Genomic DNA, 22,752 nt, shown 5'->3' on the forward strand with positions numbered 1-22,752 from the left:
CTCAGAGCACAGCACCGGGCTCTCCTGAAACCTTTTAAAAACACTAACCTGGCCTAGTATGGGGGACAGAAGAGGAGCACAGAACACATTTTAAAGTGCAGAAAAACACATAACAGTAAGTCTAAAACAGTCCAATTGGATACCACGTTTCTAGTAATGTACAGTATATACTGTATACTGTATTTAATCCAGCAGACAATTTTTTTTACATTATTTTATATACCCGTCAAGTTCATATTGTCGACTCCAGTTTGTACAGACCATCTGAATAAATGGACGCAGCAGTTTCTGTTCAAATCATAATTACATTGCTTGTGACCTCTTTTGGATAGCACCAACGAACAGAGCAACAGTACTGAGGCTTCTCCTGTGTTTGTGACTGAATTCCTCCTCAAAGCCCAGGAACTGTGCTCCAACAACAAACATTTATTTCCATCTGCCAACTGATGAGCTCCCGCTTACGAGTCAAAGGGCTGGCACATGAGCCAGGACCCAGCTGGGGCACCATGGACAATTGTTTGACTGACCTTTCCTGGTCTGACGCAAATTCCTTCAACTGGAAATGCATTGTCTGGTATAGTTAAGTTTTGCTTTCAGTTACATTTTGAAGACACATCAAAAAGAAACCTTTTTATGTCAGCCAGCCAACCACAGTGAAAGATATGCCAATCCTCCCGTTTGCTCCGAAAGTGTTAATGCAAAAATTGTCAAACCTTGCCTCATGTTGCTTAGCAACCAGATGTGCCTGGGTATACATGAAAGAAGCAGAGCTGAAGCACTTCAACCAAAGCTCAAATTTCTTGGCCGGCTAGTACTGTGACTGCCTCTGATCTGATTAGAGATCTATGCTCACTTTCTGTTTTTCTGAAGGGAATATGTCCCATTTTCTTCAAAGATGTACTGATATAATGAAAACAAATGGCCCTGAATGCATGGTTTCTTGAAATAACTTTCACATTGCCATTCCTGATGATGATTATAATGTGGATCCTAAAAAGACATCACATCTGAATTCTTAAAAGACCTGTGGTAGGAAGCATATCTGCAACATCCAAAGAGAAGCTCTGAATAAAAATTGATAAATGCTTGATGCTTTTCTCAGAGAACACTGGAATTTGTAGAAATGAACAAAAAAAATCAAAAGAGAAAGACTGACTTTACAGACAGTATATAAAGTAGCTACTACATCATACCTGTCATGATGTTGACAACCAGGTTATCTAAGCTTTTTTTAAACTGTATTGATTAAATGAACACAGATTCTTAATGAAGTGATATTTTTTAAATACTGTAAATTGAAGACTCAATTTGTACTTAATGACTTTGGGGTTCATATGAGTGAAATTCACCATTAATCTGTGCATATGCATTAACAACAACATTTTGTAAAAGGCCTTTAACCGTTTCGATAATTGATCGAATACAGAGACAAGAAAAAGGTTTAGAGAATTACTGAAGCCTTGAGATTTCAGAAGATACATCCCATGCAAGAACAGCTCGATATCCACAATTTACAATACGAAGATTTGTTAGAAACAGTTCAGCTGTGCCCTTCTGATAGTGCAGTCTGAGGTGTTTTATGTGTAAGAAAGCTGATCGAAACTGCGGCTCTACAGCTTTTGTTTGTCCGACATGCGACAGTGTAAAGAGCATCAAGAACACCTGCACTGTGCAGCAGATGAAAGAGCCCCTAAGCATTGCAGCTTTAAAAAGATTCTGTGAAAAAGCATGTCCAAAAAAAGTAATTAATATCCTCTAGAGGGAGCTGTGACCAGCTGGTACAGAAAAATAATTAAGAAAACATCAGCAGTATCACAAATCAAAGCTTTTCTTGCACGTTTAGTCTTCTGCACTGATACAATTATACACAAAAAATCAATAGTACCTCTTTGTGAGCTAATGTGGTCTCAGTAAGGAAAAGCACACCTTCTAGAGTGACACAGAGCACATTTTTCTCTGCACTGTTGGGGTATTAAGGCAGGGGAGAGAGCTACAGGCAGCCTGAAAGGGCTGAACAAGGGCAAGAGCACTCCACTAGATGCATGGTTCCAAACACACTGTTCTTTTAACTTGAATAAAAAAAATACTGCTCTGATCAGGTTTGGTGTATTTAACTTTCTTCTTCCAATGAATTTACCTGAATATTAGGTTGTGCTAGAGGAGTAGATGGAGCAGGGCTTTCACTGGAAACACTGTTGATGTCCACACTTGGCAAAACCTGTATTCAGACACAAACACAAAGGTGATCACACAGGAGTCAGTCTAAAGGTCTAAATCCTACCAAGCACAGTGGACTGCAAACTGCCTGATTAAAAGATCTATTTTAACATGCAGATACGTATTAAGGGTCCCTTTTATACTGAGATCAGATGACATTCGTGGCTGAAGGGTATAGATTAGTATGAAGCGGTGCGTCTCTGAATACCTGCACGGTCAGGGTGGGTGGGTCTTTCTTTTCAGACCTCATCTCCAGCAAGGCGACGTTGGGTTTGCGGGCCCCTGCGGGGGGCTTGGGGGGGCAGGGGGGGACGGAGGTGGTCACGGTGACGGGCTGCCTTTGGACTGTGGTCACACTTGAGGGTTGAGGAGCTGCTCCATCCAGCCGAGGAACACCTGAGCAACAGAGAAGAGAGTGGGCTGCGTGTGAGCAGATGCAACCACCAGGTTACAGCACACCACATCACGCCTATGGGCTCGTGTCTGCAGTCTCCACAAATGTAAGGTACCATGATTTTACAGTACTGAGTAACGAACAATAAAGCTGCAGCAGGCGAATCCCCAACAACTTCAAGCAGGGACAACATCTGACCAATCTAATTATTTTATTCAATGACAGCGATATCTGCAAAGCATTATTTTCTTTATTCCACCCACTCATGAAAAGGGCACAGTTCCATATGGGCTGCCATGACCTCCTCTTCCGCTGGAGGTCTGGAAGCTGTCCAGGGAAGTTTGCAAAAGGCCTGTGACCAGAATGGTTCTGTCTGAGAAATTTCAAGGCAATTACAATTCAAACCTCTACGATTCAAAATGTAACGTCTTAATGGAGTCATATAGTATTAATTGCTTTTTGGATGTCTGTTACTTCAGATGCTTAATACTTACTGAAGTATTTCTTTTTTATACACCACAAAAAGACAAAGACAAAGTGAGAATAATTCATTGAAGCACTAGCCTAAATGCTTTAAGCAACAGAGGCTAAAAAATGTTTAAAACATTTAAATCATCTGATTAGCTGATCAGGTAAATAACACAGCTAGAAGAACATCACAGAAGCTCAAAAAGCATCCTATGATTTCAATAAATGGAGTAGAACTGCAGCCCAATTGAGATAATATGGCAAGAAATAATGTATTTTTAAAAATGTGAATTTAAGACCTTTTCTAAAAAATGTATTACTTACACAGATGCCTGCCACATCGAAAGCAAAAGGCTCCCAACTCTAACTCTGTTCTATAGAGCTGACATGCAAAAAAATGGTAGAGCTCCACGATGTGAACAGTGCATTTCAGAGAGAGGCACAACCACTTACAGAGGGCGAACTGGTGAAAGAGTATTCTCGCTGCTGAAAACAGTTCCGACTCTTAAACGAAACTGGCCTGGAAAGAAGCACTGGAGTCGCGGGAATGAAAACCACATGTATCCTAGTGCAATGCCAGAAGCACCCAAATGCGGGTCAGGCTTGTGGACTGTCAGACAAGCCATGAACACACTGTACACCTACAGTAGCATCCCTTACACACTTGTTCACCACAGACACTGACGTGCAAACATTTACAACATTTTTGTGAAAGAAGAAATGGCCAACTTCTTTTTCAACATGCAGAATGATGCCACAATGTTACCTTATATACAGTATCTATATTAATAGGCTCACATGCACACACAAGTATAGCCACTGTGTCGATGAATTTTATCTGACATGCAGAAGATCCTGATTTAGAATAGCAGCCCTTAGATTTCATTCCTCCATTCCAGACGACAAAGATCACGGCTCTGTTTACCAAAGGGAGCTGTCATGAATTCCAAAGATCAGAGGCGTGCGCCTGGGACTCTGTGATGAAGCAAGCCTCCTTCTCTTCTGTGATTACAGTTGCATGTTATTCACGGATGTAAATCTCATCAAAGACACCTTTGCCAGGACTGCAGATAAGGGTAAAAGTGATATCAGGCTGATTCTACGGTTGTTTTTCCATTCAGACTATTCTGCTAAGTTGCATGATTTTGATGTTGTCGTCAGTACATCACTAGCTGTAGCTAAAACTTTCCAAGAAACATCTCCATTCTGTTTCTTCAAAGGGAAAATACAATTATATTTGATGAATACTCAAAAGGTCAGACAGTTACACGAGCAAGGAAACTGAACAAAATTAGCATGAATGCACCCCAAAAACCGAATGCCAGTTAATCATACTATTTTTTTTTACTATTTTTGTCATCTGAATGTAACCATCTGAAAAACATCACAAAAGTAACTACAACAGTAAACACACAAGAAAATAAGCAACACCTGATGGACACAATCTGAATCAAGTCTTGAATAAACTCATTTTGAGGAACATTGTTTAGCCTCAAATCTGTCACTGATAGCCCATCACATGTTATAAAATACTTTTAGCCTAGTCAGGATTTTTTTGTAGGACAAGCTTTCAAAGTTCAATGTCAATATTCATTTTGATCCTGCTCTAGAATTTTTTCGTTTAAGGTTGCCTGGCAACTAGATATACCACTGAAAACCTTTCAGAAATGAAGCTCATTTCAGAAATGGTTAGAAAATATAGACCTCAGCTAAGGTTTCTGAATGATAAATCCACTGACCTTTTGCCACAACTGATTTTAAAAGACTGGTTTTCAATTAAAAAACCATGTGACAACGTAAGAGAAATTCAAAATGAAGATCAGATGTTTACAGATCTGTTCTGAAACCAGTGAAGCACAAATGCAATCTGTTTTTTTTTTCCCCATTTCCAATAGTATAGCTGAGGAAATGGTAGGCGAATGATGTAAATTAATTTCCATAGTTTAGCTGGGGGCAATCCACACAGCCTCTTTGGTACAAGTTGAACTGAACAATTCAGCACTGACAAAATCTTTTAAACATCAAAATATGGACTCAGTTCAAATAACACTGGTTAAAAAAACTAAATCTAACAGAGCAAAATTAAATCTCTTTAAATAAATGTGGATCTTGCCATTGGATAGCTCATTTAGCAATTAACAAAAGTAATAGGAAAAGAAATTGAATTCAGAAACAAAAAAATAGTCATTTAATCATTAAGTAATCAAATGCATATACCCCCCTCCCCACAACAGGAAAAAAGAAAACATATGCAGGCTTTTGGAGCAGCAGATGAAAACAGATCGAAGAACAAAATTGAATTCATCATTTCCTAAGTCATGAAAAGCCACATCTGACTATTAAGTATGCTCCTTTCTATCACAAACTCTGGCTGTGATAAATCATGTGCTACATAAGCTGAAAGTCAATTCCAATTTTTGTGACTGGAGGGCTTTTGTGAAAGAAGAGTATGGAAACTATTTTCTACTGAGAAAACACAAAAGAAACCAGAGGTACAGTTTTAAATGTAGAGGTGTGGCACATTAACCTGTTTTCAGGTTTTTCAGTAAAACAAATTTTAAAAACTTCCAAAATAATACATTTGAAAAATAAACTAAAGTTCCATGTAGGACCCACTAATTCAAACGATGACCTACTGTATATCAGCAATCGCTTCTCTAACTCTTCTTCTTCATAACATGCCAAAACATCAATGTTCATAGAGCACAACAGTGTTGCAGAAGATGTATATATATTTGGAACAAATGTTGTCACATAACTTTCACTAAATGATCACTTAATGTGAAACGTTCTCTTTCATAAATGATGGCTGGATCTACCTGGCTTGCTAATAACACCTTTGGTTTGCATCTGTATTATTGTATTGTTAATTAACAGGGCCTTAATAAGATGTACTAAGCTCTTTGATGAGATTTCAAGAATTGTAAAGAAGTCTTCCCAAGAAAGGCTTTATTCCAACAGAGAGCATTTTATTAAATTTGTAGTATTGCTTCAAGTAACCCTTGATAACAAATTCAGCCATTCATTTATGCAGCCTCACACTAGAAGATTTATTTACATGACATTTACTGTGCTGTTGGTGAAGGACATTTATAATGTCACGATAATGGTCTGAGCTGGACAATAAACTATACTCTTTCCTTCACTTCACACAGGTGTAAACTTCTGTTGAATTTCTTTACTGTATTCAAGATGCACAAAGGCTAAAGTGTTAAGTGTCAGAATACAAAGCAGAGCAATGTATTGTTTAAATGAAAACACAAACATCAATTCGCGCTACAGTTACTTGGAAGAGATTCTGTTCCATTTCTGCATAAATCATTCTGTGAGGCGCCTTAAAACGATTTTGAGGTAATGCTATAAAAGGGCTGTTACAGCTGTATTCCATCGCTGAAACTCAATTCAGCATCACTAACTGATATCTTTGGTTTGGTGATGGTTTAATACTTGACCAGAAATTGCTTTTATTTCAGGTTATTTGCTTAGAAGGCTGTCGTGGTCACTGTAATCATTTTCTGATGATGTTGCTCCAATTGGACTTCATCTTCCTCCTTTCCTGGGTGTTGGGTGATTCGCATGTTGTTGGTTTTTTTTTGTCAAAGACATGACTTCTGTTAAATTAGCTCTTTCCCCTCTATGACAGGCTTGTAGAAATGAAGCCATAGACTGACAGCAATAGACTGATTCTTCCACGGTGCGACAGGGAGCGCTACAGGAGGTCATTCTTGACTTCTGCCATAAGACTGTACAACGCATCCACCTTGCATCTGGGCAGAGGCAACATCGACAGTGACCTGTTTCTGGACTGAACACATCTACACATCTACTGCTACATCTGTTCTCTTTCTTTTCTTTTCCCGTTTACAACCGTTTTTTGTGCAATATATGCCAGGGACCCGTGAAATACATTTATATTTATATCTACAGTATATCTTTATTTATATTCATATGCGTGATACAATTTTTCTGCGTACAGTTCTGTTCTAGTTTGTTCTTTGTGTGTCCGGACTGTGAGTAACTCTTTTAGTGCTCGCCTCACTGTACTGATTGTATTGTATGTGTTGTACTATTATTATTATTGTATCATTCGTCACACTGTGGCTGTGTTGTCTGTGTAAAGCTGCTGTTGCACTGCAATTTCCCTCACGGGACCAATAAAGTATCTATCTTTCATGCACAATTCTTTATATTTTTAAACTTGTAGCATTTTACGGATAAACATAGTTAATGATCTCATATAATTCATTAATGTAATGACTGTGTCTGTGGAGATTAAATTGAAATGTGCTGCAAACATAGAACAAACAGAAAAAGGAGAATTATGTATTAATTAATTAGTATTATGCTATTGAGTAGAAGAAACCGCCCCAGAGCATTTCATATAATGATTTCTGCTAGATCCAGGGTGCTCAACTACACCTTCAATGTTTTCTAATTCAATGAGTTCAATTAGGTAATTAAGGACTCATGTGCTAAGAAAACCACAAATAAATATCCTGGCCCTCCAGGACTGGAGTTGTGCTCTCCTGTGTTAGAAACTTTTTGCTTGCTGTGTATTGTTTATATCACTGAGCCCAGAGAGCCACAGGAAAGGGAGCTCAAACTCCCCCAGTGACTAAATACTTGGAAATAGTTGCAATTTAGACCGATTCAGACAATAATTGGTTCAATTAATCCATTACGTGCTGAGGTGAATTTAAAAACAGAAAGTTCAAGTGTTTCCAGCCATTAACACATAAAAACATGGGTTTGTACCATGTGTTTTTAGAGTTCAAAAGCCTGCTATCGATGATAGTGTAATCCAAGCTACAGAAACCTACTGTATTAATTTCCACAAAGTACACAACAGCTGTTTTCTGGGTTATGGAATTGTGTACTAAATCTAGAAAAGAAAAAATAAAGCTTAATGCATAATGCATAATGCCACAAAATAACAATTTAATAATCTGCATCTTGAAATATTTCCATTATTTACAGTATATAAAGATTTTATTCCACTCATGAAAGAAGAAAGCAACAGATGCTCAAAGTCTGCTTTACGGTTGATCTTCAAATGTTGCCTAACCTAGATCATTAAAATATGACCTGCTGAGTCATGTTTTCCATTACACATGAGGTATTGCACATTTAAAAAATCTGCCTGCATAGCTAGAAGACCTGAAAAAGAATATCCATTGATTTTCTAACCGTTTTTTTCCAATAAAAGTTGCTGGGGAGCTGGAACCTATCCTGACAAGCACAAGGCAGAGTACAGCCCGGATGGCACACCAGAGCACACAGACACACAGGATACACACAGACAAACATGCACACACTCACACCAGGGTCCGTTAACCTAATATGTTTTTGGAATGAGGGAGGAAACCGGAGTTCCCGAAGGAAACCTACACAAAGACGGGGAGAACAAACAAGTATAGCACCCCAGGAATCGAACCCAGGGCCCCAGTGCTGTGGGGCTACAAACAGGGATTCCACTATATTTGACAATGCCTCCAAATCATGAGAGGTTTCTGAATGATAATGATCTGAGTGAAAGGAATCGACACTTCTGCAAACAACTGAGTTTTTTTAAAGCACATTAGAAAGACAACGACAGGATATCCACTCATCTACATGCTAGCGAACATTTACACAATGCATTTTTAATGAAAAGGAATGTGGTAATCCCATGAATGTAATTGAGCATCGAACATTTTAAGCACCACTGATTACTGGTTAGGCCACCAAGTCAAAGCAAATTCCACAAAGCATACAAGAGCAGAACTAAGCCATCAGCAGATCATCTCAACAGCTTAACTGCAGTGCAGTTCTGTTACTCATGGCAACTGAAGCCAGAAACATTTATATTCCTCCTCTTCATTCAACCATCATGCAATGTGAGTGTTACACTGTGGTCGTGGATACTGTATTGTGCTAGACAGAAATTCCATTTGAGAAAAAAAAAATTGAAATACAAAATAGTCACACAAGATGGTTTGCATCCTAATGCGAACTGATTTTCAATTGGTCTGTTCTTTTCATTTTGACTTTAAATAAAGATGGAGATTTCAGAATGTTATGCGTGATGAATGGACAATTTATAAAATTACGAAATAAAGAAAAAAAGTGCCCCAGTTCCCCTTAAAATATATACTGTATATATAGCAATACATTTACATGTATACAGAAAACATTTACTAATCCATCTGTTATCTGAAGGTCATTTATTTAGAAGAATAGAGTAGAGAGAGATCATATTTTTGGACACACCACAGGGAGTAACACAGGGAAAATGTAGAGACTTCAATTAATACAGCCTTAATGTTTTTTAAGTGTGGGAGGAAATCAAGAGCCCCAAAAGCCCACATTAATAGGGAAACTACACAAAATACACACATGTTATATCATACTCTAAAATCAAACCCGGGACCTAAGAGCAGAGAGCCAACAGCTCTAACCAGCATGCCTTTGTGGCAGCCATAATTGGAACCTGTAGTCCCTTTATTTTCTTCATTGTTCAAAGAGGGAAATTTCTCTAAGGATACAAAAACGGAAAACCACTTGTTTTATTTTCTTCTAATGAAGTGAAAAAGGATTTGTTTTCAAATACAAGTAATCACTTACAGAACAGTATGTCTTTAGGTCCTTCAGATCAAGCGTCAATAGCTAGTGGCTAACAAAGAACGAAAAATAAATCAATATATGCCTTTTAATCTTCTTTTCATCCTTGGAGATGCAGCTGTGAAAAGCCTTTTCAAAAGCAAAACAAAACATTTTACTTCAGCTCTACTTTAACAATGTAGCAACTTAACAGATTCCTGAGGGAGAAACTGCAATATTCTATCGTGCGCGTCAAGGACGGGATAATGTGGAAAACATTCTGCGATTGAGTAATCACTTTTAAAGTCCCTAACAAGGGTAGTGAACATGTCCTGGTCCTGGAGGATCACAAAGCATCAGGTTTTATAAGTCAAATCTATATCATCAATATGGAAAGTCAAGGAACACATGCACTTTTATTATTATTATTTTATTACTCAATTCAATAGGTTAATTGGTTCAGTTTAGTTAGAAATGGACAGCTGTGGTCCTTAAGGCACTGGCATTTTCATTTCAAATGATCTTCTAAAATCTCTGCTTAACTCAACACCTCACCTGCTTCAGTGGGCAGATAAAGACTGCACCAGCTGTTTAAACTTTGATTATTTCTTGGTGACTGTGGTTCTCCATGGGCTAGGCTGGCCTTTGGTTAGAAACTCAACTTGTTTTTTTTCCCCAAGGGTGCTTTTTCCTTATATGTCTTTATATGGCTTCATTTTGGCTTCATTACTCTGCTCTCCTCCCCACTGATAGCTGGTGTGTGATGAGCGTTCTGGCACACTATGGCTGCTGTCGCATCATCCAGGTGGGGCTGCACTATGGTGATTATGGAGGGGATCCCCATTACCTGTAAAGCGCTTTGAGTAGAGTGTCTAGAAAAGTGCTATATAAGTGTAAACAATTATTATTATTATTATTATTATTATTATTATTATTATTATCGATGATACAAGTCCACCAGGTTACAATTATGTCACATTTCTTTCAATAACATCAAGGAGACAATGTGATATACCATTCAGCAATATTTAGATGTGATGGGATCGCAAAATAAGTCAATTAATGTAACATACTGTCTTCTTCAGTGTTGCTTTTTGCAGGCATCAATACACCTCAGGTTCTCTCCAAAAAGCACAGCTTAGAATGAAACCAGAAAATGGAAATTAGATTTTAAAATTTCAGCCAGATATGTGCTGTTGTTTTATTTTTAAGGTCAGCCTGCAAAGTCGAGATGCTGGAACTGCTACAACATAATGACAATATTGAAAGGTTTTGGCCACAACTGCAATAGGAAATAGTTATTCAGTAATAATATGCGTCACTTGTAGGTGAAATGGGTATTATTACAAAGTTCAGATCAAAACAGCAACCACTATAACTATTATGTGATAAAAGGCTTTTTTTCTCAATGTTTATCTTCCAACAAAGCTTTATAATTTTGTGGGTATGGATCTTCTTGCAGTTGCTTAAATAATCTCAGAATTTTGATTACGGCATCTGTCCCTCTAAACATTCCCAACCTTTAGAAGTATTTCACTTTCCAGAACTCAGAATCTACTGATACCTGTGCCAACCGCATATCAGAATATGTGCATCTCTCTTCTATTGACATATTGAAATGGATTGTGCTAGTTCTAAGGAAACTTCATTGCATTTTGAAATTTAAAATTCAAGTGCAGTTTTGAGCCAAGGGACCATTTCCTCCCACTTGTCGTACAAGGATGTTAGAAGAGTGTTTGAAATTTTTATGCTTAAAGAGCTCCTTTGAAATGAAATGCACTTTCCAATCAGATTGTGTCCTATGAAAGAAATGCTCAGCATAACCCTTCATGAGCACCAATATACCATGATACCATGTTGAACCCGCATTTGGAGTAATTATTCCTTACAAAAGTGATTCTGGTTAAAGACTGCTATTAATGATTCAAGTGCAATTTCTATTTTCAGACTAATTTTTGCAATATTTACAGTACATGCTGTATTCTACTAGCATACGGTTAATAAACAACAGGAAAACATTGAACAAGCTAGACTGCTCTTTCAAATTATATTCAGTTAATAGCCGTGTTGCACGGAAAACAAGAACTGAATATGCACAGAGCACACATACACTTTCTCCTGACATGTTTTAGTTTGTGGTGGCCCAAAATTATCAAGATTTCCCAAGAATTACATAAACTGATTTATTCCGACTGCCAAGCTTGAGGAGATACAAATGTTCAGAGAGGATCTGTTTCCCATCTTTGGTTACTATTCTGCATTCGAATCCGCTGCAGATGAAAGAGATTTGCTAGCCACTTGGGTCTCTACCATATCCAAAGTTTACCCAGGGGATCCTTGAGGAGGAAAATTAGGGCACCTTTAATCTATGCATTCTGATGCGACACATGAAGATCGTTTGCTCAAAAGGCCTGCTTAAATGGGTTTATACTAACTTATTAATGAGTCCATAAAACCCTCATATAACTTTAAAGTTTAGAATGTTGACCAAAACTCTTACAAAACTACCAAGATTGTCAGACTTGTGCTAATGTCAGTTCTTTGATGTTTCTTTTTTAAATTCAGTGCTGACTATTGTAATTCCTTGCCAGCTTTATAATGAAAAACTTACAAATAGTTACACCCCACAATATAAAATGCTGATGGTACCTGAGAAATATTATGACACAATGTTCACTGCTTGATCTTTGTTTGTTTTATACATATATAGAGAGAGTTACTGTATATAGCTGATCCTTTTATCCCAAGTAACTTATATGTGTCCACTATTTATAAAGCCGGGTATTTTACTGGAGCAATTTGGATGAAGCGCCTTGCTCAGGGGTACAACAGCAGCACCTTACCTGGGACTTTTACCCATAACCTTCCAATTATGGGTCCAGAATCCTGACCACTGCTTCACACTGCATTTCAAAAGCTCTCCTGTGTTACAGTAGAGTAACATCCTTAGTCAGAAATTAAGCAACTGCCCTATAGGGAATGATGAGGCAGACAAAGCTTCAGAGTCATTAACTTGGTACAACATAAAGAAACCTCTGCTCTCGATTTGAAGGCTACAGGGATTGAAGAGGGCAGGCCGCCTTTTTAAAACATGCCAGCTGTCTCACCTGCAGGGTCCATTCTTTGGCTCTCTCTTCTTTCAGATCCCTGCACCCTTTTCCTCACTCCCTCACACCTGAGGAAAGCTCAAGAGCTGAACTGAAAGCTTTTCTGAGCTTTTCTTCTCCCTACTTTCCAGTGTAGAATTAACCTCCGAGCTTCCCTCTGCACCCCACGCTGCATGTTCATGGCATACCTGACACAGCTAAACTCGTCACAATTTCTCTTTTAGTAAACATCCTGTACAAGCGTACAAGATATAAGCCAAAGAGGAAAAAAGGGGGGAAACAATTGTGAATTACTTTGCAAAATGAAAAAGTAAAGAAATAAACCTCTAACATCTTGAAATTGTTCCTAGTACAGTAAGCAAGAGACCGTAAATGGACTGTTTTATTATGCCAGGAGATGCCTGCCTGAGGCCGTCAAATACCATTAACCACACAACTATCAACAGTGACACTGTGGCAACTGCAGACTAGTGATCTGCCAGCTGCATTGCAGATATAATTACAGCCTGGCTGCAGCAGCTCTGCACGGAATTGAAGATGGCAAGAACTCTCCTTTTCTTGCTCAGAACTTGTCTGCATCAATTTCATGTAACTCTACATCTTGTACAGGCCCACAAGCTGTAATGTTGATGCTATTTTTCCTCTTTTGTACTAACATTTAACCTCACGTCTGTTGACAGCTTCTGCTAAAAATGCATATTATTCTTGGGCTTGCTAGCCTCCACCAACATCTTTTTCCCTGTTCTAATATGTCTCTGTCACCTGCTTAAGTCCTGTTTCTGTAAAAAAATGAACAATGGTACATTCAAAATAAATTGCATTTATTTAGCACACGTCATCCCAAAGGCGTGTGCGAACAGGAAAGGACCCGCTCCATCCAGCACTGAAGCGCAGCCCCCACCTGGACGACATACTGTAGCAGCCTTTCTGCACCAGCTGCCCCACTGTACAGCAGACCAGATCAGAACGAGCCAGGAACTACTATAGCCATACACTGCGTGGTTGAAACTAAGCTTCATTAGAACGCAAGCCACTTTTTGGCTCTTAAAAAAGTGTCCTTGTGCCAATTAAAGTCCGACAAGCAAACTCAATATGAATTTCCAAGGGAAGTTTAATTAGACTGTGGTAGATTTTTGTGCGACGTCCTCCATGAAGTTCTCCTTAAAACGCACCCGGCTAAGACATGTTCTGTCAGCACTGGCGTCCAGCCATTGCTTGCTGCATTCAGGAGGAAAAGGGGAAAATAGCACAAGCCTCCATTTCCTGGGTGGATTAAAAGCTGACCAATTTTAGTTGCACAGCTCTCTGAGAGCTGTCATATCACACAGCGGCAGGAGTTCTCTCCCATCTTTCAGTTCTTCGATATAGGTGCCAGACCGCTCCCATTTATCAATAACTAATTAAATGATACAAGAAACTTATTTCACATAAAATGTCATTATGAGGATAAGGGGAAAAACGCATTTAGAGCAGGGCACAGAAGTCTTTTTTTTTCCTTCCAAAATGTGATTAAAATAGAAGCAGTACTTAGTGGTTTTAAATTAGAAATGTAACACTGTTATAATTAAGGTTCAAACTTACAGAGCTAAAATATTACCCTAATATGTTTTTTTTAATCACTGCACTTTCAATGCCATTTTAATAGAAAGTGAGGAGTCTTGAAGCAGAATTCAACATGACTTCAATCACACTCAGCAGCAGGGGAGCTCAGTGACCTTCAGTGGCACAGCATTAGCCGGAACCTGCAGTCGTTCACAGACACTTCTAATGAGGTCAACATCCCAACAGGGTATCCTTTATATACAGTATGGGATACGGCTCAACTCCAAGCATTAGTTGCAGATTGTTGCATATAACATAAGCAGTACACAAAGATGGCAGGAGTATCTACTGCAGAAATGTATTGTGGAAAAACAGGTTATATTTTATACTGATCATAAAAAAACAGTTACAACTGCAACAAAATTCACATGTTCTCATTTTTAGGAAATGATAAGATTGTTTGTAGGAGGCACACTGACTTTTTTGTTGAACCAACATGACACAGGTATATTCCCCATGTTGACTGGCTTCTCTCCTCAGCAGGGCTGGGTGCCAGGGAGTCCACTGTGAAAGTCACAAGACAACAGCTTGTGTGGCCCCTGCCGGATGCCACTAAAGATCCATGCCACATGCTTGGCACAGGCCTGCAGAGGCTGTCTTGGGGGATTCGGTTTCAATCCTCATGATTCTGTTCATGAGGATGCCTGCTCCATGGCATCACTGTCACCAAAAACCTCACAAGAAAGCCAGTGGTGCACTGGCAGCCTGAGGACGTGTGCTGTCCTGCTGGAATGCTGTCACGTCAGGAAGAGTCCGCAGGAAGGACATTTGAGTGAGGTTCCAGGACACGTCAATGCAGTGACTAAACACTCTGAACACCTCTCCTGGCCCTCCCCAGCAATCTCAGTGTCCTTTTCTGAAGTCACACAGATCAAGGCCTAACATTGACTATTTCTATACAGGTGCTGTTCTCTTGATAAGTGGGACATATTGATTTCTTTCAGCATTTTGCTTTCTTAATTTTCAACAAGCTTGACATTCAAAAGGCTAAAAGACCTTGTCAGCTGTGCCTGATCAGCTCTCTCACTACTGATGTGATTTAGTGCTTATGCAACTGTCAAATTCATTTAGGTATATAATAGGTTAGAATGATCGGTTAATGAAAATGGTGCCAAGAATTGTATATTTCTATTAATTACGTCTATTTGTATAGAAAGCAGTACATTTCATTTTCTAAATGATCAGCATGAATAATCACTTTAGGTTCACTTTAGGCATGAATCAGATGGATTGATATTTTGAAAGAGTATACAAGGCCACGTCGTCAGAATGGAATCAGGTTAAAAAAGAAACATAAAAGCTGCACATCACATTTTGACTTTTGTTAACAACGTCTTTATAATATCAAGATAGTTTTCAATGTTTTTCCATTGAGGAATAAAAAGATCTATATGGGAATTGGTGTTATTCCCCAGGAACACAAACAGGGTTAAACAGCCTTACCCAGAGGGATGGCCACCGGGATGAGGAGCCCTTCCAGTGGGGCTGACCTGATTCCTGTGCTGGGCACATCTCTGGAAGGGCTGAACACATAGTCAAGCTCATGAGAGAAGGGCTGTCCTGCGGGTCTGCTGTCTGTCTTCTTCGGAGGGAAAAGCCCAGTTTGTGTTCTTGCAGATTTCACCTTGATCCCTAGAGAACACAGTAAAGTCATTCTGATTTTCACATGACTACCACTGGTTTGCACCACCACAGATTCTGCTTATCAGGAATTGGACTCCAAAGCACATTGCTGGTGTGCTTTGGAGTTACTGCCGTGCCTGCACCAGAACAGCAGCCTGACTCCAAAACAGCTAGGCTCAACAGACTTAACAGAATGAGTCTAGCACTGAAACACTGTTTACAGTGCAAACTAAAGCACAAGAAATAAAATTCCCTTCTACTGCAAAATCTAATTGGAGTAAACACCTTCTGATTTAAAATTATTTACATAACACTCAATAAGAGAGAAATACTGTTTTTTGCAGTCTAAACACAAAACAATCTCCACACAAAACAAAATTTGGACTAGATCATACTGCATGTCTGAAAGATTTAGTTTTTTGACTTGGTAGAAAAAAAGGCACAATAGTCCCACAGGGCTTTTTAGAAGAACATACATTGACAGACCATTATTACTGTGAGTTTAGAGCATTTCTGTATTGGGCAAATACTTTGTACTATAATACCTTCAAAATAAAACTGCAGCAAAGCTATCAAAGAAGCTTCGTCTCATGAGTTCTGCATAGCGCTAATGCTTGGGTTGCTTTTGATCAGAAAAAAGACCAATGAAAAATCAAACAAAAAAAAAAGAATGCAAATGGAGGGACATTGAGACAAAGCAATTTGTGCATCACTGGGAAACTGAGGCAGCCCATAAAATATCTGTTTATGACCCCTTTGTGTGAGAAGACAGCCTCAGTTACTGGGTTGCTTTAATTGAAGAGATGAAGAACATAGTGCTTGTGCTCAGGAGTTTATGACGAATCCCATCTTTGCACATCAACCTTTTTTAATTGAAATTCACAGCCAAGAACTGGGGCAGAGAGATTTTCATGTTTAATAAAAGCAAATTGCTGGCACTGACACAAAGAATAAATACAGTATTTGATAAAAATGATCTTTCTACCAAATCCACTCAATTGTTAGCAAGAAAATGAGAGTTTGACATTAAACAAAACAAACCGAACCAAACCTAATTTTCAAGGCTGCACGGTATTTCTTGATTTCTTGTTCACTTATGAAACATTCAGACCATAAAGAGTTAATCAGTGTTATTTGAAGTTTAAAATCAGGTGGGACTAGTTATGACCAACTTATGAACAGTTAATTAATATTAAAGATTTCATGATACAGAAGCTAATCACACAGAGAAGATCAGAACAAGGCAGCAGTTAAACAGGTAAGTATTTACTAAATGGGAGTAACCTATAACTGTAAATACTTCGAGATAGCTATGGTTGAGGATCCCACATCATATTCACACTGTTTCTATTTTGACACATACTGTTTAGCCCAAAATATACCAGCGCCAGTTGTGACAAACAGCTGTTTATCATCAAAGATGCACTTTAGGCTGCTAGGCAACTAGTCTTCTCATCAAAGAAAATAAAGAATGCATTAAAGAAATAAAACCCAGAGGCCCAGCTAATCAGCATATATTATTACTCATCATTTTCCTTCTCTTCTGCATTCATATTCCAGAGGATTTTAATAAATATATAAGCATACAGAATATTTGTTTAACCATTCGTCTAAGAATTTCTCAAACATTTTGCAGCCATAATCTAAAGACCACATGGAGTTCCTTAACCTAAATTATTTATTTTTCAGCATGGCACCAGGTGGTCATTTTAAGTATATGCAATGCTTGGGTTAATTCTCCTTTGTCTGAGACATACTGATAACTTATTGAGGACAATGTAGCACTGCCATGTTTTCATGTGTTATAAAAGGATTCAAAGCATAAGACCCCTGTGAGAAGACCCCGAGTACTGATGGTCACTCACCTTTGACACTCTCCACCACCCTTGGCCGCTGGGGCTTGGACTTTGGAGAAGGAGAGTTGATCCTGAGATAAGGAGCTCTTTTCAGAGTGCTGCGGTGGCCCTGGTACACAGCCCTCCCATAAACCCTCTGTAGATACTCTTCATCTTCTAGCTCTTGACCCTGAGGTCCATGACACACAAAATCACAAGTCAGCGAGGACTATGTGCCGCAAGAAAGAACAGCAAACAGGCACACGAACAAGGGACTCCCGGAAAAGTAGTTTCCGACCTCTCCCACAGTGGGCCCCAGCTGGACACTTCCCACGAGCTCCAGTATATTTCACAACAGCATTTGGGAATCATTTTTAAATGCACAAACTGTAAAGCATATAAATATATCTAGAAAACAAAGCATTTCTATAACAAAATAACTCATTTTTTTTATATTTAGCCATTAGAGATAAGTGAATTGAATGCAGTGTGTCAGTCCTTTAAGAGTAAATGTTCCTTAAATGAAGGTCAGACATGCTCCACTACTTTCCATCTTTTGACTGAAAACGTAAGCATTTCTAATTGTATTACTCCTATTTTGTTGTTTTTTTAATTCACTTCATGCCATGTCACCTATCAAGGTATGTCTTCCCAACTGAGAGGACATTAACAGAATTAGAGCTGGAAATGTGCACAGGAAAGCACCTGTACAAAAACCCATACTTATGACAACTAGGAGTGTGTTACAACACGTATAACAAAAGTGAAACTAAACTTCATACAATGACATCAAGACTTTATAAGAAATACAAGTTTGTTGTGTTGATAATAAGAAATATCAGTGAGTTAGTAGTTTGCCGGAAAAGAGTCTCAAAGAGTATATTGTTAGGCCAAATAAAAGATGTCCTGAGATAAACTATTACTGTTTAAAGGCAGCAGGATCTTAATTGGTTTGTCCTTATTTCAGACACTAACTCATAAGTAAGGTTATTTTGAATTCCATTTCCAGAAATAGTAGTATATTAAACATTTTTAGCCATGGAAAACAGTTTGTCAGATTGCCATCTGAAGTTAAGTTAGAAAGCTTTTTCACTTTGCTTTCTCTCTAAGAAGAGGTCTATCAACAACCATATATGACTATACACTGTGCTTGAAATCCTCTGGAGACCGCTGAATCGGTACAGACATCACATCAGTCGAGAGAATTACCTCTGCAAAGTTAAGTAGCAGAATATCGTAAAACAATCTAGATGGTTTCAGAGCAACACGGGCGCCACAGCCGACTGCATGCACAGAAACTCATTAGAGCTGAGAGCCTTACATGGCAGAGCCTACACTGGTTGCTAGGTTGTGTGTGTTTCCTCCCAATCCACAGTGACAGCTCCTGCCATTAAGTAACACAGGCATGTTATAATGAGAGAAAAGCTGGTCTGCCTTTTGTCCTAGAGACCAACCTCTCTTATTTATAGCAAATCTGTCCATCAGCCAGCCTACAGTTCATTTTACACCTCATTTGGTTACAGAGAACACAAAAACATCTCCTGAGAAATGATGTTTACATTCAGATAGCCAGATAAACAGGAGGAGATGTTCATGGTATAACACTAGTTATGACAACTGTTTCAGTGTCACCAAACTGATAAGCTGGCAGAAATCATACAATACATAAATACACAAAGAAAGATTTAAAGATTTCTTAAAGAGGCACACATCTATTATTGCCTTGCCGAGAAGCATCATTTAATTAACAATCTTTTTTGCAAATCAAACATGACAATTCAGTCACCGAATTTATCATGTTTATAGTGGGAAGCTTTGCCTACCCTGGTGAACAGCATTCTACCTTAAAACAACACTCATTATTGGGGAACATTTTAAAGTATTTGTTACAGGCGTTGATAGCCGTAATGTTGTCTGTGTTTTTCAGTAAATGGTAATTTACAGCACACACGCCTCAATAACTGACTGACCTTTAATATAGGTTCTTTCTTCTGCAGAAAGTGTGAGAAGGACTTGCTTTGCACATTGGGCTTTTCAACATGTCCTTCAGCTGCCTTTCGGAATGGCTTCGAAGTGTTCAGAGGTTTTCTTGCTGCTGTTATTAGCTTGCTTTGAGCAGCATTTTTCACATCTCTCTGCTGTCGTATGCCCTTGGCACCTTGACCTTTCTGCGATGAGACAGTAGCAGCTTCTTTGTCTTTTCCTTTCATTTGAGAAACAAAGTCCTTTCTTGCAATTTCAGCCTGTCATAGAAAGGAACAATGTGTTTTAGACATGAAACCAATACCATAGGACCAAGTTGGGTATTGAGCTGTCCACTCAAAACTTTTCAACTTTTTTATCTGCAGATTGGTCTGTTAAAATTGACACTAAGCACACTTGTATAAGGCAATCTAGTCCATAGCTATTGCCTGACAGCTGTCAGTAACACGTTAACAGCAGTCTAAAGGTGCTTTTAATAAAATGTCATTGCCATGCAGCACAAAAAACAATAAAATTAAAAGTTAATTTGAGACCCCCAAGATTAATTAATTCAAGGACCTGAATTCTATCTGGAATACAATCACTGGATGTTATACAGTTTTAAGTCTGTTTATCCTGTCATTCAAAATTTTGTCAGAAGCACCAAGTCAAACACTGAGTGAAGCACATTATCAGGGGTTGTTCTCACAAAGAAATTATTATACAGTAATACTATTATAGTGGTTAATGCTGCCATATACCAAAGGTTTCTGTGAAAACAGAATTTAAAGCACCAATTCATTATGATACAAAAAAAAACATTTCTACTGTTTTAGAAAAACTACTGTTTTCTACTGTTTAAGGTGAAACACTCTTCCAATTTCCATGTCTGGCTTTCCTAATATTGTAGAACTGTTTTAAACCTCTGAAGCACTCGAGATTGCTAGGAAAGTGCTCTGTCCATCTGCTGAAAATGCTCACAGATTTAAGTGAAACATCACTTCAGCTGATCAGAGGAAATAACACAACAATCCTCTAACGACCGCAAAGTCTTCAAAAGCTTTCATTTTCCCTTCCAGGCACAATGAATTGAAAACAAGAAAGACACCATTTCCTATATTCAGAAGCATTTGAAGATGGAACTATTGGATACTGAGACCCATTTTGTTAGGTTAAAACTCACCAGTTATAAGTTGCTGGATACAAACTTGTCGTCTGTGTGATACAAGCTAATCAGCGATTTCAGAATGGCAAAGTGAACCCTTTAAAATGTATTAAAATTATGAAAATAACCTTGGATGAAAAAGTCAGCATAGTAATACAAAAAAAAGCAATCAGTACAGACCATGAGATTCTGAATCGTGACTTGTTTAAGACCACCTTTTCACTCCATCACTCAAAAAGATGTATGAAGGGTTTTTTTTATACGTGGGTTTTAAGTGGCTTTCAGTATCTCTGCCACATACGAAATCCCACGATACTGTACAGAACGAAGGACTCTGCAGCTCCTGTAGCTCCGCAGCGAGCCAGACGCACTGTTGGCCAGAGTGACCAGGCTGGCAGGAGCCAGCTGTCCCAGGCTGGCGGGCTGGCAGGCCAAGTGTGTCTCGTGCAGAGCAGAAGGCACTTTGGAACGCACTGCCCTACTGGAGAAGGGTGTTTTGGCTGCCTGACAGAGGCTTGTACACCACTAGGATGAACAAAGCTGCTCTTTCAAACTGATAAAGTTTACCTGTCCAGCTACAGCTTTTTTGTTTCAGTCACACATCTGTTCGGCTTTAGTATAACTAACACATCACTGAGAGAGGGTTCATGTACCGTCTTGGATCATTTCTCATTTTGAACCCATTTCTCTTTTTTTTCAGTTGTTCGACTCCAGGCTATGATTTCAACTGCTTTTAATGGTTGCTATGAAAACCTCAGTAACGGCACTCATCCATTAAAAAAAACATCTCTTTTATTTTGAAAGTTTCAGTCTCACACCACAGTTCTATTTATTAAGGAAACATTGCCCCCCCCCCGGCATTTCGTTCACAGCAACAGCTGCACAGAGGATAAACTGCTTAGTGTGTTGTTTATACCGATCTGCTTCCACATATGCTCACCTGAATGTCCTTGCTGATGGTGCCAATCCATTCATCCACTGTCTTTTTGATTCTTATCTCTCCGGAGGCATCCCTAAAAATACGGGGAAAACAAAGCAGAAAAAGGTCAAGTGGACACAGTTCATTTCACAGCTCTACAGCTGTTATCTCAACGTGGAATGATGAACTGCAAATCACATCTCACGATCTTCAATATGATCTGTGTCTTTTTGGATTTTCTCCTGTGTCTGACAACATGAGCAGCGATTCTAGATTTTACGCCAACTCTATATTCAAACAGGCTAAAGGTGAAATTACAAGCTTGGCATGATTTTAGAAAAAAAACCAATATGCTTTAAAAAATATTGTAGGTTTCTATCCCAAAAATAAGATATTTTATACAATCCAGAAAATAGAACGTTTTCTTTATGTGACTATAAGAAGACATTAACTTTGACAAATAGTGTAATGTGTTCATCACTGCTAATTAATTAGTATTAAAGTAATAAAATATTGGTCTGTAGTTGTGTGATACCCCCAAGGCTTTATTTGATGAAAGAAGCAAACAGAAAGACCATTTCTGCTTTGCTGCTTTCATTAACTGTGCATTAAGGATCTTCGCATTTAGAAATGTATGACTCTACATTAGCTAGTGTAAATAGCAAATATATTGAGTACTTTTACATTTTCAAACAAAATATATGATAAACAAGTTGTTCAGCATCACAATTATAGCTTCCTGGAATCAGTTACTATCAAGGACAAACTGGAGTGGTTGTGTGGTGATCAAAACAATGGACTGACAAGGAGGGCTTCTGATTAAACTGAAACTGCGGCACTCATGCTTTGGCAATGATTAGGGAAGATAACTGAGAAAGAAA

The 22,752-nt window shown here is 38.6% G+C and overlaps 1 protein-coding gene across 6 annotated transcripts in view; it reads right to left on the reverse strand.

Moving 5' to 3' along the window:
• kiaa0586 (KIAA0586 ortholog) overlaps positions 1-22,752 on the reverse strand; it is a 175,393-nt gene that overhangs the window by 47,436 nt on the left and 105,205 nt on the right. For all 6 annotated transcript variants that reach the window (XM_069193031.1, XM_015350114.2, XM_069193029.1 and 3 more), the window contains 6 exons: positions 21,893-21,965; positions 19,796-20,068; positions 17,856-18,015; positions 15,811-15,999; positions 2,426-2,613; positions 2,138-2,218 (listed from right to left, as the gene is read on the reverse strand). In XM_069193031.1, coding sequence (XP_069049132.1) covers positions 2,138-2,218; positions 2,426-2,613; positions 15,811-15,999; positions 17,856-18,015; positions 19,796-20,068; positions 21,893-21,965 — 964 coding nt within the window. The remainder of the gene's footprint in view (positions 1-2,137; positions 2,219-2,425; positions 2,614-15,810; positions 16,000-17,855; positions 18,016-19,795; positions 20,069-21,892; positions 21,966-22,752) is intronic.

Source organism: Lepisosteus oculatus, chromosome 8 (genome assembly GCF_040954835.1).
Source record: "Lepisosteus oculatus isolate fLepOcu1 chromosome 8, fLepOcu1.hap2, whole genome shotgun sequence".
NCBI lineage: Eukaryota > Metazoa > Chordata > Actinopteri > Semionotiformes > Lepisosteidae > Lepisosteus > Lepisosteus oculatus.